At 48.5% G+C, this 18,187-nt stretch overlaps 6 protein-coding genes across 6 annotated transcripts; 2 read left to right on the top strand and 4 right to left on the bottom strand.

The window, feature by feature from the left end:
• Positions 1 to 1,079: 1,079 nt before the first annotated feature.
• Positions 1,080 to 2,208, bottom strand: N7473_012842 (uncharacterized protein; the record flags this gene model as incomplete). Its single annotated transcript, XM_057158781.1, has 2 exons — positions 1,080 to 1,339; positions 2,004 to 2,208. The coding sequence occupies 2 exons, from the start codon at positions 2,206 to 2,208 to the stop codon at positions 1,080 to 1,082; spliced, it is 465 nt and encodes a 154-aa protein (XP_057002735.1).
• Positions 2,209 to 5,509: 3,301 nt separating this feature from the next.
• On the bottom strand, positions 5,510 to 5,863 carry N7473_012841 (uncharacterized protein; the record flags this gene model as incomplete). Its single annotated transcript, XM_057158780.1, has 2 exons — positions 5,510 to 5,643; positions 5,713 to 5,863. 2 exons carry the CDS (start codon positions 5,861 to 5,863, stop codon positions 5,510 to 5,512), a joined length of 285 nt encoding a protein of 94 aa, XP_057002734.1.
• Positions 5,864 to 7,526: 1,663 nt separating this feature from the next.
• Positions 7,527 to 7,990, top strand: N7473_012840 (aegerolysin family protein; the record flags this gene model as incomplete). Its single annotated transcript, XM_057158779.1, has 2 exons — positions 7,527 to 7,612; positions 7,663 to 7,990. The coding sequence occupies 2 exons, from the start codon at positions 7,527 to 7,529 to the stop codon at positions 7,988 to 7,990; spliced, it is 414 nt and encodes a 137-aa protein (XP_057002733.1).
• Positions 7,991 to 12,857: 4,867 nt separating this feature from the next.
• N7473_012839 (RNA 3'-terminal phosphate cyclase-like protein) lies at positions 12,858 to 14,072 on the bottom strand (the record flags this gene model as incomplete). The annotated part of the gene is made up of 1 exon (XM_057158778.1): positions 12,858 to 14,072. The coding sequence occupies one exon, from the start codon at positions 14,070 to 14,072 to the stop codon at positions 12,858 to 12,860; it is 1,215 nt and encodes a 404-aa protein (XP_057002732.1).
• A 284-nt stretch (positions 14,073 to 14,356) lies between these two features.
• N7473_012838 (3-hydroxyanthranilate 3,4-dioxygenase) lies at positions 14,357 to 15,071 on the top strand (the record flags this gene model as incomplete). Its single annotated transcript, XM_057158777.1, has 2 exons — positions 14,357 to 14,388; positions 14,525 to 15,071. The coding sequence occupies 2 exons, from the start codon at positions 14,357 to 14,359 to the stop codon at positions 15,069 to 15,071; spliced, it is 579 nt and encodes a 192-aa protein (XP_057002731.1).
• A 767-nt stretch (positions 15,072 to 15,838) lies between these two features.
• On the bottom strand, positions 15,839 to 17,842 carry N7473_012837 (CAP-Gly domain containing linker protein BIK1; the record flags this gene model as incomplete). Its single annotated transcript, XM_057158776.1, has 1 exon — positions 15,839 to 17,842. One exon carries the CDS (start codon positions 17,840 to 17,842, stop codon positions 15,839 to 15,841), a length of 2,004 nt encoding a protein of 667 aa, XP_057002730.1.
• Between the last annotated feature and the right edge of the window lie 345 nt (positions 17,843 to 18,187).

Raw genomic sequence — 18,187 nt, 5'->3', positions numbered from 1 at the left:
GGAGAGAAGGGAGTATTTAAATGCCTTGGCTTAAGGATGGCGAAGGCTATTTCCAGCGCGCTGTTGATGGGGATGTTGACTTGTTGAGGGTATACAACGCGTCCCAGCAGGTGGATTTTGCTGGGGTTCCAGGATCGACGTCGGAGTCCCAAGAGGGAAGAGAACCAGAAAATCAGGGGGCTGGGAAACTTAGAATATAATCCTGGTTCAGGGCAAAAGGTCGGATGATCGGCTGTCAAGTTCAGTGTTCCTTAGGTCCGTCTGGCCGTTGGGAATACGTATCAAAACACGGCACATGTATTTCTGGCTCCTTCCTACTATGCAGTCGGGAGTCCTGATTAGGGTGCTGGGATGGAAAACTCTGCAAAGGCTCCCGGCTGCACTGTTGACATGCCCAACTGTTTAGAAGGCATGAAAGTTTGTTATTGTCGTATTGTTCCTGTTGGATGGTCGGACGACGTTGTTCAACTAAGCTGCGGCGGTCCGAAATTAGACGCGGTAAACGCCCCTGCCAGATCCCGTGACTTCGTAAACCCTCATTCGGGAATATATACTGTTGACATGACTAGCCTTGTTTGAACAATAAATCCGTCATTCGGGTCGAAACTGTTGGAAGACTTCACATTCTTGCATTCCTGTAGCTTTTGTTATGATATGATGACCCAAGTGTATGGGGAGCGAGCTTCCTTTCCGATAATCAACGCACTTACCTACTTAGATGAGATGGAGCAAGTGGCCCAAGCACTGCAACAAACGGGAAAAATTTCAGGATATCACCGGCCGGTACCCCTTCGGCATATGGCTTACTCGGATGCGCCGTCTTGTATTTTTCACTTGGCTCCGGGACCTTCTCCCGACTTTCGGCCGACCCTGGCTCAATTCATTGATTCCCATACGGTTGGTTCAGTAATTTTCACTTGGTCATTTTCAGTACGGTACGTTTTGACAGGTGGCTGTCACAGCACTATCTATACACATATTATCCCTGCGATGGGCATTATGAATTATGCACACTTCAAGCCCTGTAAGTCATCGAGATGCATTTGGAATACCAGCCACTTTGCATCCAGATCAACTCTTCAGCAAGTATTGAGGGCTTCCCCAAACTTCAGTTCGTCGTCATTATTCTCCATCTCCTGCACATCCTGAAAGATATCCTGATAAAAGCGATCCTTGGCAAACATCCACTTGGTGTACTCGGCATCACTGGGGGCGATTCTATGCCGGATCAAGCTCTCATATGCCTCGATGTCCTTCCGAGAAGAGCCAGGAACGGGGTACGACCAGGGACGAAGGAAGATGTTTCGGCTTTCCAAGTACTGCTGATAACCGGTGATGACTTCCCAAAACATTAGTGAAAGCACTCCAAATCATGATCGAAATTACTGACTAGTGGTGCCTTTTTCTTATTGTAGAAATCGAGGGGAGCACGCTACGTACAGATCAGAGTCTCAGATCAAACAAAGTGGTTGCGAACAGCCTCTGCCACTTTCTTGATAGTTTCGGTATCGTAACTGGGCTTTCCATCACTCGAGAACTGGAAGATAATTCAAAATGAGACATAAATTGCTTCTCTCTAAACAACAGGATAGGTAGATTGACCGTGACTGCTCGAGCATTTTCCGAAACAGACCACATCAACTGGGCATCAACCAGAGTTTCCCATTTCTCGTGTTGCATCCGCAAAAGAGAGTCCATCAGCCTTCTCCGCTTGTTTAGTTCCCATCTTGCATTCACTGCAATTTACCCTGACCGCGTCTGTCACCATCTTAGAGGTTGTTCTGGTGTTATGGACCCTCTTTTCCTTCTTATTGTGGTCTTTGCCCTTGTTCCTTATCGGCGAACTTCGTGGTAATCATCTCGCCGGTTTCGTCGTGGTAGTTGCGGACCAAGCCGCGGTTAGTGACGACGAGATCGTCGCCAGCAAGAACAAGGTCAATCAGCTAGTCGGCCACGACTATCTTGGTTGTGGCATTGTTTTTGATCGCAATTCCGTAGCGTACCCGCAGAGAATGTGGTGGCCCTACCCTGGTCGGCAAGTCTGACGTATGTCTGCACCAGACGCGCTTCACTGCGCTCGTGATCCCAGTACTGATGGATGGAAAAGTGAAATACCATCCACGTCGCAAGGACTTCCATATCGACTTTCCCGCTGTTGGACGGGCCTGGTCTCTTTCCGTTCCGCTGTCCGACGAGTGGATGGGTCATTCCCGTCTCGTGCCAGTGTAGCGCGTAGCGGGTCGAATGGTCGTAGTAAAATCAGCGAGCGCAATGAGAATGGTGATTTTTGTGCGAGGTGAGCAACCGTGTAACGTTCGTCCGAGGGGACCGGGGGAAGTGCATATTTGATCTCGACAAGATCTCTCATTGGGTCAACCTTACCGTTATAAGCGGGGTGGCGTGTCCGAATACATAGATCTCGTGAACTTGAGTAGCATATTCTCCGCGGTGTTGTAAAGCTTGCCCGCCTCCCAGGCCCAGCATGGCTTTGCAGAGTGAGACTGCAGAGAGCCCCCACGTCATATTTATGGACCAGAATGTGTAGGCGAATGTGTTGGATGAGACTGAGGCGAGATTATCGTCTGTTGTGTTGATGGGCGAGGTGGAACCGGAGGACTTAAAGTATTAACGGAAGCAACCATTGCTAGTTGGATATCGCCGTTGTTTTCGTAATCGACCGGCCAGAAGATGTCCTTCACCTGGGTTGCGACCCCGGTACATTCAACGAGGAAAACAAGCTCATCGGAGTGGACGACCCTGGCGAGTAGTACCGGCTTATTGTCTTCAAAGACACCTCGGTGGACAGGGGTAGCTTGGAAATTTGGTAGGCCGAGAGGCTCTTTGGGAGCGTGCTCTTGTCGTACTCCGAAGTGCTAGGAATGGAGTGGGGTAAAGCTATAACAAGGAAGAGCTCGTGTGTCACAATCCCCTTTTAGGCAAGCAGTAGAAGAAGATGGAGAGAAGGAATCAACACAGGAAATATCCACGCAGTGTGGCAAAAAAAGCCTCAAAACTCCGATCAAGAACTCGAATATCCAGAGGGAGAGGAAAAAGTAATTCAGAGCCGTACTTGAAGAAGCAGTCATTCGTATTAAGTGAGATGCTGTGCTCTTTGATTTTCTTCACCACGCTCTTAGCATCGAGCGTTCCATGTTGAGATGGCACTGCTTTCATTCTCCCCTCATACCTCTTTTGGAACCATGTCAGTGGTGCAGGGGGGTTGGATGAGGTCGGCTGGATAGTACCCTTGCGGTATTTTGTGAAGCGATCGAGTAGGTTTGTGCCGTCAAGACTAAAGATTCCAATCTGAAGGACTTGACGGGTGTCGAAAGTGAACTCCAGGTCAATGCTAACGAGCGTGGAAAGTTGGCAAAGTGGGCGTATGAGCGTGCTCAGCCTGGATAGTCGTTGCCAACTTGCTGACGGGAAACCATTGACTAGACGCTGACAGTGAAAACATCTTTTTCGACTTCTGCAGGGACTTCTTGACTATTTTGTTGAGTAGTTTATAGAATTCGTGATATATAGGAGGGCAGTCTCCTGGTATCCTTCAATCTTCAATATGTACAACCCATCTTGAGGAGAGATGCAGATAACTTCATCAGGAATAATATAGTAGCGGACAGACGCCCAGGGTCAAGCGAGACCAGCCGAGAGAGAAGAGGATTTAATGCCTAGTTATAGATGATGGGAAGTAAAAGTAGGAGGAGCGTAACAAGGTTTCTGGAAAGAAGAAGGAAAAATGTATCAGACCCAGAGAGGACGTCTTATAGAAGACCTCAATAAAGAAACCAAACGTTGGTAGTGCTGGAGATCTACATTAGTGTTCAATGACCACTGTTTGAGACATGTCCATTTCAAACCAGTTTTCCCAGTCAGCATAGAGGAAAGACCCCCAAAGCCCTGCTACATCTAGTATCAAAGTGCAACCTCAATGCAGGCCACCCACTTAATCACGGACGGTTCGATAGCAGAATTGCTTGAAGTATCAAGCCTCGGAGCGAATTTCAAAAACCTGGACGCAGCGGTAGAAGGCATCTATCGTCGGGGTTTGAATTGGCGAGGATGTTCATACATTTCAAGATGGACCGATTCATCTGGGAAATAGGAATATGGAATTTGAAAGTCCGAAAGAAACCAGAAGGATTCACAGAGGATCTGTATGGAAGCGAGACCACACCTAGAAGAAGCAACGGAAGACGGGATCTCGCCTCAGCATTTTATGCTGACAAGGATATCATACACCGACCACCCACCCACCTCTCGATGGACCAACTCACCTGAGAAAACAGTAGTCCACGTGGGTTGAGAAACACTTCAGGTTCATAGGGAATGCCAAAGAGGGCCCGTAGCGGAGAGTCATCGAACCTAGAAGAAGCAGTGGAAGACAGAGATCTCCCCTCAGCCTTTGGCCTGCAGAGAATGGGAAGAGAGAATTTTAGAAGAGTTGACTCACCTTGGATGAAAAGAACTCTTGATGTTTGATAAACATTCAAGAGGATCTGTAGGGGAGAGTGACCGAACCTAGGAGAAGCGGAGGAAGACAGGAATCTCCCCTCAGCCTTTGGACCGGAGAGAACGGGAGAGAATGAAAGATAATTAGAGAGAGAGGTCAAGAAGGGTGTACTCACCAGAGAGGAAAAGATATTGACGATGTTTGAGAAACAACAAGTGGGAATAAACAGGAAAGTGGGAGAGTCTAGAAGAAGCGGCGGAAGACGAGGATCTCCCCTCAGCTTTTGAACTTGGTGAGGAGGGGAGGGGATTGGGGATAGCGGTAGAGAGGACTCACCTTATGGGGGACAAGTTGACAGAGGAGAGGAAGGATGAATGGAGGTGAAAGTGGGTGGGGAAGTAGAAGCCCAGAGGAAGAGAGGAGGAAAGATGGAGTTGTAAGAAAGAAGAAGAAGAGGAGGAGTAAGGTTGGGGGTGGGAGAGAAGAGAAGAAGATGGTTGGAGAAGGGGAGAAAGAAGGGGAAATTAGGGAGAGGGAGGAAACTTTTATAATTCCCAGGGAGCAGGAAGGCAGCACTTTGCCCGATTAGGCAGTCTATAGGATTGTCGTGCTGCCTTTGGCTGCAGGGAGGCAGCTGCAGCCCTACGCCCAAGCACCCACTACCAAGGACCTACGTTGCATTGGCCATGGCAAACAGGCTACAATAGTCGATAACCGGATTGGGATTTTGATGTACTACACCTAGATGGGAAATACTGGGGCTGTTATGGTATCAAAGTCGGATTTTGGATCTGTGTATTGAATGGAATATTGAAACCTGTAAAATTCCTGATTTGTAGCGTTCGCGCACAGGAAACATCCAGAAATTCAGGTAGAGGGATAGAATGAAGGAAACAAAAGAGATGTATCGGAATGGAACGCTTGTAGCTATCAAATTGATTATTTCCCCAAGTCTCATCCGCTATATTCACAAATCAATCCAAAGTGTCCGAGTAGTAACAATAAGGGCAGTAAATGCGAGATTGATGACGTTGAAAACGAATGTACCGCACGTCAGTCCATAGTTTGTCCTGCAGTGCCAGTCCCATACAGGTCTCCGAGTCGGTCTCGCAGATCCTGGACTCTCGCGAGCCGACCTCGCTCCCGCAGCTCCAGATAGGCGATTTTTCGCATAATCAAAGGGTCCCCTTTGTGGAGGAAAGCGTAGCGGTTGGCGAACTATCCGAGTAGATCATTGTTGTTAACGGCGTCCTCACAAGCGCTGATGCACTCGTCTTCGTGGAGAGATGTGATCTTTGTGTGGTCCAAAAGCTTGTTCATGGCGTCCGCGATCTCTTCCGGACGTATGGCGTCGTCATGGTCCACACGCACTTCGTAGAGGCGTGGTAGAGGGGTAGTAGGTACCATGATGAGGTGTTGTGGAGGTTGTAGGCTGAGAGGAGCCCGTTTCAGGGAAAGTGACGAGTAGGAATAATGAGTTGCGCAGTGTGTAAATCCGAAAGTGTAATTATGTGAGATAGTCGGCAAGACCGCTTGAATGCGGGATGGAGATGATTATGGAAAACCATAGAGGTGACCAGAAGATAGGAAGTTGGATTTGGAGGCAACGTTTGCTTTCACTTTATAGTTTGGTACCTTGACACCCTGTATAGATGCGAGAGATATAGAAGCGAGAGATGTTAATAGGAGAGAGGAGAAGCAGGAAGGGAAATTCGTTAATTCCTGCAGTAATTCGAAATCAGCCTAGGTTGCCTAATTGGGATACGTACAGGCCTTGGGAACTAGGCATCAAAGTAAAGGCGGTCTTGGGAAGCAGTCAGTTAGATATCCAATAATGGGTTCTTAGCCTGTGGCCGCTATGCGCGGCCGTAGATCGTCAACAATCGTATCAGATAAAAAAGCAACGAGATTCCCAAGACTCTCCTATCTCTATTCTTTTATTTCGGACTTCCTACATCTTGTGATCTCTAATCGTGTAACTTATGTTACAAATACTGCCTGTTTTCTAAGTTTAATTCAACAAGTTTGACATCTTTCATATTGATGAGTAGAGTTTCTAGGTCTACTTGACCATACTGTGTTGACCTCCCAGTGTTCAACCTTTCTGTTTAATACTGCCGTTGTTCGCTCCCTTGTGTTTAGTCTCTCTTCCACAATCGTGGCTCTTTGCCTAAATCGCACGACCTTCGTATCCTATTCCGATCGCGGATGAACGCTTCTGTGCACACCCCATAATTTATGCGCAGTGTGTGAATCCGACAAGATGCGTGAAGGTAGTAGGAGTGATAACAAGATAAGAACGCGACGCGGAATTCACACAGTGACTAGCTCCCTTTCTACCACCCTTTGTACCGCCTATCCTTATCATCTCCCTTAGATAATTAGACCCTCTATACAACCGTATCATCTTCATCATTATCAAGAGTGGCAGGAATGTAAGGGTACTGTCATGGGCTCATAAGGGCCCGTTCGAAGCTATCCCTAGCTCGAGGATTACTGCCAAGATTTCTCAGGTGCGATCAAAGGGCCGGTCAGGATATGTGGGGGTAATCGAAGGTCACGTGGAATTTCGGGAAAGTTCGTGGGCGCACACATATTATTATGACTTCATGCTCCAAGTGAATAAGACTCTAAGCCGTTCTGAGAGGTTAATTGACTTTTGACAGAGCCTAGCATTACTCGTCACCTAACCTTCTTCGGTAATTGGTCTAATCCTATGTTGCCACTGCACTGCATCATTCCAACCCCAACATTTAATAACGCCACCTTACGCACAAGAAGAAATAGCCTACGTCAATATGATTTTAGCTGAAGCTTAACTAAATCCATAGATAGTTATGGCACAGTACGTACCATATATAAGACAGATAATTCTTTCTTGCTAGGCATATGCCATCTCCTCTTTTTCATCGCTCCACGGAGACGAAGGCACTCTACTACACCACACCTATCCTATTGGTATTTATACTACTCTCCATTCCCCAGACCCAACAGTTGCCGATGAGTATGGTTCGAGCTCAACTGCTTACTTTTACTACTAGGAATTATCAACCTAATAAAAAACGTCGATATGGCGACTACAAACCAATACCTTGACATCATCATTGAAGATGACATGAAGTATGACATTCGTATTGAAAATGCTCAAATGGAAAGGTATTTTTGCCAGAAACCGTTCGAGTCTGCAATATTTGACATTGGAATAGCGGCGAATTTTACAGACTGGGTAATCCAAACGATGTCCTAACCACCGATGACATTAATGACATGAGCATTCGTCACAACGGTGGTAGTAGGGAGATCTGTTCTATATGCGAGCCCGGTTCTATGTTAGGACCTTCCGGCGCGATCGACCTTGTGGACGATGTGAGGGATACAAGAATTTGCACTCTCACTTGGCATGCAACTCTGAAGCCCGGAGAACACAATTCCTTCCTGATACGTAATCAAGATCCCAAATACCGAGTCGATATCGGAAAATGGAATGAATCTGGGCCTATTGGGGAAGTTCCGGTTTCTGTCAGCGAGAACTAAAACAACTCATCCTTGTCGAGCATGTTCTCGTCAAGCATGAACTATATGGGAAAGCAATTTGGATCGATTGCCAGGCTGTTTCACTGCTTTGTTGGGTTGTCGTTGGCAGAAAGAAGATTGTTATTTGCGTTGTCTTCGGTTGTCACTGCCATTTATGGAATCAGATTGTCTTGTACACACACAGACTTATTATTCAAAGAATCGTCCTGGACTATATTCAATTATCCCATTCAATTATTCTAGTTAAAGTATATTTTGAAGTCCTATCCCTCCACAAGCGACACCTGCTACTTCAAACAGGAGAAGGGTCCTAGCCAATAGAGGCCCTCCAAACGTTATTATTATTGGCTGGAGCTAATCATGGTTGATCGATCACACGCCCGTACTGATCCGCACATAACCATCGCTCAGATCCACTAATTTTCGATCTCCAATCCCTTGTACTCATGCGACCCGCAATAATCCCAGTTTTTTTTTTTTTTTCGAGAGATTCATCATCCAGCTCGAACGCCTAGGTGAGTGATGCCATGAGAGAAGGACCAGTCTATAGCGCGAAGGAGGTCAATGACTAACCATCATATGACGCATAGCATCCAGGAATTAAGGACCGCGAGGACCCCGAGCTAAAGGGTTATAGGCCTTGCGAGCGCGCAATGGTGGAGCGCACGACCGAGCAGCCATCAGAGTATAGTTATTATCGTCGCGCCGTAGAATAGCACTCTCTAGGGTAGAACCTTCAGAACGTATTGTGCGTTGGTTAATCTGTCTAGCTAAGAAAATTAATAAGCCTCGCGGGCCGCCGCGTCTAAATCGAATGTAAATACAGGGTTACACTAACGTGGGCGCCTAATGTACAGAATATAGGAGGCGAGACTACAGATCAGGTATAACGATCCGGTATATAATATCCTTCGAGTAGTTATTAGAGAACTATTTACCTATACCTTTAGTCGAATCGTGTTTTATATCAAAAAAAACTAGTGAGAAGTTCGTTGACAAATCCTCTGAATAATTTCTCTAGCCTAGTCAGTATTTTTAGTTAACTAAAGTCCTCTATTGTTGGCACTAGGCGGACAATATGAATGTAAAATGCACCTACAACCATGCATTCATCTATTGATTGTTGAGTAGTTTTCAAAACCAATCAACTTGGCATTCTCTGACACCACAAAGCTTGTGGCATAATACTTGGTATGGAAGGACTTTTGATGTGGGCTAGATCTCTGGCTTAGCTGAAGCGAGAGCTGTACTTTGTTACATTCCTAAGCGATGAGACTGATGTGATCCGAGCTAGTGGAGCTAAAGCGACTGCGAATTTTTCGTTGCTGCTAACCTGGCAATATGCTACCTATACGCCACGAAATGCTAAGAGTTATGAAAAGTGGAATGGCGTAGAAACAACCGAAATGACGAACAATGCACCTATGACTAAGGAACTTGAACGAGAAAATTTCTGCAGAATATGCTTAGTGTAAAGTCGACTGGAAGGCCGATTGAATATTATTACAGGTTTTTTGATTCGGTTGAATCATCACCGAGAGATACAAGCGAGAAATAATGTTCTCCTCCCTGGATACAGCATAGAGGCCCTGGAGAACTTCCCATCAATATCCTAGGAGCTACTGTATCACCGCTCTTGCCTAACTAGATTACATAAGAAATATTAAGAGTTTTCTGAGCCGGTGGAAAGCGAGGAAGCCCGAGTATGATGAGCCCGAGTATGATGAGCTTTGGCCAGCTACCAGCAACGAATATCGATAAAGGCACAACCGTCTCAACAGTTTCATTGTCGGATTTCCGCACGATCCAAGTTTTAGTTACATTGTGGTATCATCCTTTCATTTACACATCAACACAACCTTTTATTGACGCAGAGCCCTAAAACATTGAGATTCTCGGTGTCCCTACCTCTGCAATGTCTCTACTCCTAGTGCTATTCTGAGAGTAACATCGACCAGTATCGGCGAGGTGGTAAAGAAACCCCCTCAAAACAAATTTCTTTGAAGGAGGCTAATATGCCTAAGGGTACCCTCAGATGTTCTTTAGAAACTCTACGACAGCTAGCCATATGAGAGGGGTGGTGGGGCAAAGCGTTATTAAGCGGACGCAGCACTGGGAATGTTTAACCGCGAATATCTCACCAACACCCCACAAAACTAGCTTCAAGTCCCGTAAACAAGACCATTCCACTATAGTCTCTCGACAAACGCTTCGGCAATTAACAGAAGCTAAGACCTTATTTACAAGTGTGACATCGATATATTCTTTCGTAATGATATACACCAGAAAGGTCATCAGCATAGAACTTTGTTATCGTGAAATTGACTGCTCCCTAATTTATACACACAATTTATATCGAGGCAAAGGATCCTTTGTCTACCAGCCAAGAAATTACATTACAGACTAACTAATAGTATAAAGGTCACTTGTTCGAGTAAAGTGTTGGAGAAAGCAGGTGGCATTACACGCTTCAAATTATAAACCGGTAGTCCTTTAGAGAATTTTCAAAACTCAAATTCACACGTATCTCAAATGTTACTCTGTCACCGTCTCTGCTATTATATAGTCTGTTATCATACCTATTTGAGTAGATTGTTGTGGGTTCAAACGGTGGTCAGATGAGACTGACTTCGCAATGTGCTCTGCATCTTCCGTGAAAGTACACACGTGCTGAAGACCACCACTGCCGAGTAGATTTATAGCTGCTCTTTTCCAAGAATTGCGAGTGCGTTATCTCGCAATAACTTTGTTTTCAGGTTAGGCAAAATAATTGATACCGTCAAACAGCCTTGAGAATCATGCATAAAGGTAGACGCAAAGAGCTTTTATGTTCCCACAAGTTGAGCGTCATCACTTGCAAAAACTTCCCTGGGTAGATTCGATTCCTGTAGTGAGACACGCCCATGTGCGATCGTGAGAATCCATCAAGACGGCGGCTCCGACCAGTTTGCTGCAAGGGCCACCGTTCGCAGTCAGGGTCCTGATATCGTCCGTCACACCACTGATAGGAACATCCTTCGCTGACTGAACCCGACACAGCCAATGAGGATGACCTGGGACCGAGGCGGGTGCCTGGTAGTCCGCATAGTTCAAAGCACCTAGAACAAACTTAGGGTCCCCAACTTGCAGCTTTCCATCACATATATGAAAGTGGATCTGCTCCTGTTTTCGTGATTTCACCGAATTGATCACCAAAGCCTGTGTCTCTCGATCGTAGAGAGTCTGTCCCCAGTCCCAAGGCTCTTCAGAGGTGAGTTCAAGGATCCCCGGTACCCGCTGTGTGGTCGACAGCAGCTCATCATTCAACCTTATCCACAAACCGCTGGGACTAGATGGACAATTCTTGTGTCTCACGCAGTTGCACACCGAATTGAACCAGAGGTAACATGAGTCGCAGCCCCAATTGGCTTCGGCACAGCCTTCGTTGCAGTAGGACTGCTTTAGCTTGCTTGTTGAGGTGAGGGGTGTATTATTGCAGGTTCCCAGATCACACTGTTGACAAGTTGCGCTTCCTTGGTCACAATCGCATTTGGTGAGGTTATTGTTTTGGATCCAATCTGAGTGACAGTGATTGTCAGGCGCAGGGCCCTGTGCGGAGCAAGTTTCCAAAGCCCAGAAGAGAATCAAGCATATTTTGATGCAAAATATCTTGTCAAATTTCATATTGAAGTTTGTTCCAGTTCGAGGAGCATTGAAATTCATATCGATATTGTAAAGCTGGATACTTTACCATATTAATACGACATTCACCTTCGAACTATTTGGTTATATTTAAGACGACTGCGTCATTTTGACCGAGAATGAACGAAAGGTATTTGGCTCGTAGTTTCGCTTACTATTTGTTCTCCTCACTTCCCCCAGGCTCACAGAAAACTGAAGTTCTAGCCCGAGTACTTGACCGTGGTTCAAGATCCGGCCCAGGCTCGCGCCCATGAGCTGTCGTCTGACCGCCCAAGAGTGGATGACGTATTGCCACTTGGCTACCTAAGTAGCCAGCGATCAAAATACATTACTTGTTCACGAGTGATGACCTGCGAGCCCTCTCGTGGAAAGATCACATCTTGTACACGCGATTGAAGAGGTGAAGGCATGATAACCGCACTGAAGGAGGTCCGCAAAGAAGATGGAATGATATAAGTATCTCGATAACCAACTTTAAGGGAACACGTTGTCCAATGCGGGAATTATTTAGCTAGGTTAGGTACGGTCATTAGAGCAACGTGCAGGAAGAGGGGAAGAAGCCGAGCTAAGTTATGTCCGATCTAGGTCCTAGGTAACCAAGAAGCAACAGCGCGGTTACAGTCGGATGATAACGACTAGCAGACACGAGCAACGCGCAGGGTATTCTGGTTGCTCAGAAAAGTAGCTCAGGGAGTAGCTCAGCCTCAACAGGCAAGCTCGGGAGCGCTCAGGACCAGCTTAGGGCAGCGTGATGAATAACCCCACCTGTGCTGAGGTCCAGGAGTCGATCGCTTCCCGAGACGGTAGCCTTACCGTCACCAATATTAGAAGGGAAAGGAATTTTTAGAAAGGGGAAGAACGATCATATTCCGACTTTTTATATACACCGAACACCGTAACAGCCCACCAGGGCGGTAACATCCAGTATAGCTCATGCAGGTAGAAGACAAACAACACCGGGTATCATGACGGTCTAGTAGTAGACCAAGATAATGCAAGATTTTTTGTAGACGCCATCATGGGAAGAGGCGTGATGTCAAGGGAAAGATCAGAGTCGATAGCCGTAGACAGGTTCTGCGATTACGCAGGCGCTGGGGAGCCGAAACGTCGTTGATCTCCAGGACCGCAAAGCGCACGGTCCATGACCGAACCAAAGACTGAGATGCCAAAGCTCATCGCGAATCATTTAAGCAACCTTCCTGCCCACATTCCCAATTCCACGACCAACGACGCTAATAATCACATCACCATCCTCGTTCTCACCAGCAGCATCACGGATACCCCAGCCCGGAGCACCAAATTTGGCCAGATCACGAGCAAGCTGGATCATATTAGGGTCGGCGATAACCTCCCGACCAACCTGGAGACGTCCGACATCCTCAGAGCCCATAGTCATAAGGGTCAACATAGTCGTAGCCGCAGCCGGGGGTACACAGCCACCCTTGGAGATAGTCTCGAGCAACTGGAAAGCACACTTCTTGCCGATATCCTCGGGGGCTTCGCCGCCGGAGGGTGGGGAGGCAACGTCGGCAGAGAAGAGGCAGCCGGTGGAAGACTCAGCAACGAGGGACAGACCGAATCCAAGACCGATCTTCTTCTTGGCATTGGCGTTGTTCCTGTCCGGAACGGAGATGAGAGGCGCAGACGAGACGTCGGAGAAGATATAAGTGTCTGGGCTGAGGGGGTTGAGGATGCCACGGGCGGACTCGATCATGCGAGCGTTGTTGGAGCCGGAGACACCAATCGAGTATGCGACACCGCGGACGCGCTTTATACGGCCGGGATTCATAAGGTGTAGGGTCTTTGGTAGGCGAATCTGATGGCCAAACGTGAACTGAACCTCACCACCGCCACCGCGGCCATTGGGTCCTGGGTTGGAACGCTTCAGGATGCGCAGTTCGACGTTGTTGAACATGCCGAATTGGTTGTACAGCGGGAGGATTGCGGTGCGGACGCTGTCGACAGACATATCGCCTGTCGGGGTCGAGGAGGTAATCACACCGGGTCCAGAGAAAAGGACCTTCAGAGGCGCTTTGGAGAATGGGGCCAACAAGCACAGAGGAATCAAGAAGTAGCTCAATCCGCGACTGCAGTTTGATGGAAGCTCATGTCTGATTACACCGCCACTGGCGCCAACTCCGCTTGCACTGCCAGTGACCAAGCCGGGCTTGTACACAAGAATAGTACCCGTGTACGAGATTTCCATTTGGGAGCCATTGGTGACAGCTTCGAGCAGGCGCAGGAAAGAAATCTCATGCGGCGCCAGACCAGGGTTCGTGGGCGAGGAGGCGCGAATTTGCGAGATGTGTACGGTGCGGCCGGTCAAGGTTGAGAGGACCAGGCGATAAACGAGGTTGTGATGCGAGGTAAACCGCAGGGGGGCCTGGGATGTTGTCGCCATTTTTGCGGTTGGCTTTGTCTTGGTCTTTTCACTCTTTTCAGCAGGCTCCGCTTGAAGCTCGGCCTGTCGAAAAAAGAAAAATCGACGGCGACAGGTTGATCCGCTCCGGTGGATCGGGTTAAGTCCGGGGGGTCTGAGCTTTATCTCCGCCCCATCGGATTATTGTGCAATGGCCCGCAGTTGATCCCTTTGCATGCGACATCACACCACTGACATCTATTCTCGAAACTTGACCCGTTGATTGATATTTCTTGTTGGTTTTATACCCTGCGACTTGCTACAAGATGCTTCCTCCAGCACTCAACATTCCAAAATGGTATTCATCTCCCACGATGCCCCCTCCATGTTACCCCTCCACCAATGATTCATAATCATTCATCACAGGGAAACCAGTCACATCCCAAATCAATACCCAGACCCTTTAACAGATATGCTGATACATACAAATCTAGGCTCGAGGCAAATTCCCACCTCCTCCAACCCCCAGTCAATAACTACTGCGTGTACCACCCCTCCTCCCCGGCAACAGCCGGTTACACCGTCATGATCGTCGGCGGGCCCAACGCACGAACAGACTACCACATCAACACCACACCAGAGTTCTTCTATCAATACCGGGGCTCCATGCTGCTCAAGACAGTAGACACATCAACAATGCCGCCCACATTCCAAGACATTCCGATCCACGAAGGCTCGATCTTCTTGCTACCGCCGAATACACCGCACTGTCCTGTGCGCTTCAAGGATACGGTGGGCGTGGTGATGGAGCAGCCCCGGGCCGAGAATGCGGTTGATATCATGCGGTGGTACTGCAGGAATTGTAGTGGGGTTGTATGGGAGAAGCGCTTTGTGTGCACTGATCTCGGGACGCAGGTCAAGGAAGTGGTTGAGGAGTTTGCTGCAGACGAGGAGAAAAGACGGTGCAAGGCGTGTGGAGAGATGGCGGCTACAAAATATGGCGAGGGAGAATTGGAACAACCACCTGCGCATCCTGAATGAAGGAGGCCTGTCTTGACTAACTGGCTGTATGAGTAAGGAGAGAAGCGGGCGTTGTCACATATTGTGTTTCACTTGACGACGAACCTGCACGACGGTGGAGGGAGGTATATCACGAGTGATGAATTCAACATTTCCGAAAGACAGCCGTCCGTGCCCAAGGCACTAAGGACTACTTGGTTCCCAATGCAGTGAGAGGACGAGCCCTTCAACCACCGTGACGTACGGGGCATTCAAAAACGACCAAGATTGGGGGTATGATGATTAGATTTTATAGTAATCTCTACATATGTGGCTCGTAGAAAAGCAGTATGGTACGGCCAAGAGCAAGTACCTGACTCAAGAAATACACCAACAGTATTGACAATCATTGATATCAGTGCAAATCCGAAGTGAAAAAGAAAGTTGAAGTTTGAGGGAAAATAAAAAGGAAGTGGCAAATGAAGGCCAGGCAAATGCGATAGATGCAAGTCCCACGAAGCGAAAGGCAAAATGTGTATAGACACGCTTGAGAACGAATGAAAAGATCCGAAAATGAGGGAGGAGTAATACACAGTGTTGAAGGGGGAATGGGGAAGCAACGTCATGTCAAAGACCAAAAGCTGGCAGCTTGAGCAGATCTCATGCTCGAGTGCAAAGATGGTGGAGATGCAAAAACATGTACTAGAATGAAGTCAAAATGTAAAAAAAAGTAGCAGCCATATTAATCACCCCCATTGTGCATCTTCATGTGATGCCATCGGCATCACTCACATATTCACCATTGCCCATTATTCATCAAAAGGACAGTCGATACTCTCATGGCCATCTCGCTCGCAAAGAGCACACCACTTCGACTCATCAATGACTCCAGACGACTTGCCGGCGATAGGGGCCATCGATGAACCCAGGCCGCCAATACCCTTTAGACCCTCGAGCACAACGTCGCGGCCAGTCTTCTGGGAGGGAGCGCTATCCGTGTGGCTGTTAGCGTATGCATTGTCCTCAGGTGCTTCAGTAGGCTTCTCGACGGGCGCTGCGGGGCTTTTTGGCTTGTTGACCCCGGTGTTGCCAGAGCCGAACATGCTGGTGCAGTTCAAGATATCATGACCGCCCGTCTCGCAGATTTCACACCACAGAGCATCGTCATCAGAAGAACGCTCCGACTCGGGCATGGGCTCCAATCGGGGCTGGGACGAATTGGAGAAGCCACGGTGGTGTTGCCGCTGATCGTTTGTCGGCATATCGTGCCAGTCATTAGGGACCACGGTGCGGTCAGAGAGACGGTGAGCGTGGTTGATATTGTGGTTCACAGTAATGTTACCCGAAGAACTTGACGGCTTGTGTTGCTGCTTTGGCGAGAGTGTCACCGTGGAGCTGCGGTTGCGACCACCGGAGCCCAATCGTAGTTCCTGCAGTTCCCGTTCCAGTTCCTCAATGCGTGTGTCCTTGGACTGGGTGGTTCCCTCGAACTCCTGCAGCCGTTGCTCCAGCTGAGAGATCTGCTCGCTCTGCTCTTTGTGGGCATCGACCGAGCCGTTCTCGCCCAGACCGGCAGCTCCAGGGTTGCCCCGGCTCAAAGAGTGGATGATAGCCTTGAGTCCACGGATCTCATCATCTTTCTGTTCCAGCTCGTATGAGCCCCGAGGGCCATCTGCTGCAGCATGGGCATGTTTCAGTGCGGTCGCTGACTGATCCCGCTCTTTCTTCAGTTCCAACTTGGTTCGTTCCACCTCGCCGCGGAGGAACTCGACCTCGGCCCTTGCCTCTGCCTCGCCTCGCCGTGCATCTTCGAGCCCTTCCTCCAACTCTGAGACAAGCTCCTCCAGCTGCTTGAGCTGTTGTGCAACGATTTCAACATCCTCACCACGGTTCTGCAACTCATTGTTTTGCTGCATGAGCTCGTCCAGACGTTGTTCATACACGCGCTCCGTCTCAGATGCGGCGATCTCCAAGGTATCCAAAGTACTTCGGAAATCCGCACGGTGGCCATCAAACTCAGCAGTCAGTTGGGCGATCCGTTCATTCCTCTCGCGTAGTTGCGTGCGGATATTGATCGCATCTGCCCCTTCTAGCTCCTCCATCGTCTTTTGGAATTCGCTCAGTGTCTTCGATTGCTCATCCAATTGCTTATCTCGGTCGAGTAATTGTTTCTCCAAGCTCTTGATCTGATCCTTCAACTCTTGTGTCTCCGCAGACGACGGCCGAGCGAAGTCGGAGGGTCTACCATATGAGGAGGCATTGTCGTCATCCAAACTGATGCGCGAAGGTGGTCTATCGGACAGACGAGAGGGTGCCTTGACTGGGCTTCGTGGGTATCCATTGATGCCAGAAGTTCTGGAAGCTGCGGAGGGTGTGCGCAGGCCACCGAGGCTGAGTTTCGGGGGAGAGACGGAGGTTCGCGGAGACTCCGGACGAGGCAGCGATGGTCGACGGATTCGAGGACGAGCCATCGATGGGCTTGGGCCCATTGACTTGCTGAAATTAGGTGGGGGTCGTCCTGGAGTTGTAGGCACGGTGAACGTATTTGCCGACGAAGACGCTGATCGGCGCGTGACGTATTTGCTGTTGTTCATAGGCACAAAGATACCCGATCCAGGGACGGTGGTAGCAAAGTACTTTCGTCCTTCCACATCGCCGCTATTCTTTCCTCGTTGCGAGTGTTCAGGGCCGAGTTCGATGCCGGCGAAGCGACCAGGCTTGCCCGCCACGGTTCCCAAGTATTTGACGGTGCCGTACATGCCACCAGGCACGTTGACAATATCGCCAACCTTGATGTCGTCAAAGGCCGCCATTTTGCAAAGTAGGCCCCAGCCAGTATGCGAATCGACAGGGGTAGTCGATGTTTGACAAAGGATCGAGGGGAAGTTGTTGACGCGGGCGGGGAGCAAAAAAAGTGCAGATGACAGTCAGGAGGAATCTAAACAATCAAAGTGCCGGGCCCAACGTGGATCATGGTCGTCGGGCTAAAAGGATAGACACCCAACGACGTGAGGAGGAAAGGAGAAGAACGAGATCGAAAACAAACCTGTACAGCCCGAGACACAACTGGGCATATATACAAAGGCCTGGCAGAAAGGGGGCAATTGCGGGACAACAAAGCCAAAAAGGAACTTGAGTTACTTAGTACTTCAGCTTTA

This window comes from Penicillium subrubescens (assembly GCF_028828155.1).
Source record: "Penicillium subrubescens strain IBT 31985 chromosome Unknown utg000011l_segment0_segment0, whole genome shotgun sequence".
NCBI lineage: Eukaryota > Fungi > Ascomycota > Eurotiomycetes > Eurotiales > Aspergillaceae > Penicillium > Penicillium subrubescens.
The sequence above is the reverse complement of the archived record's forward strand: the minus strand, read 5'-3'. Positions and strand labels throughout refer to the sequence as shown.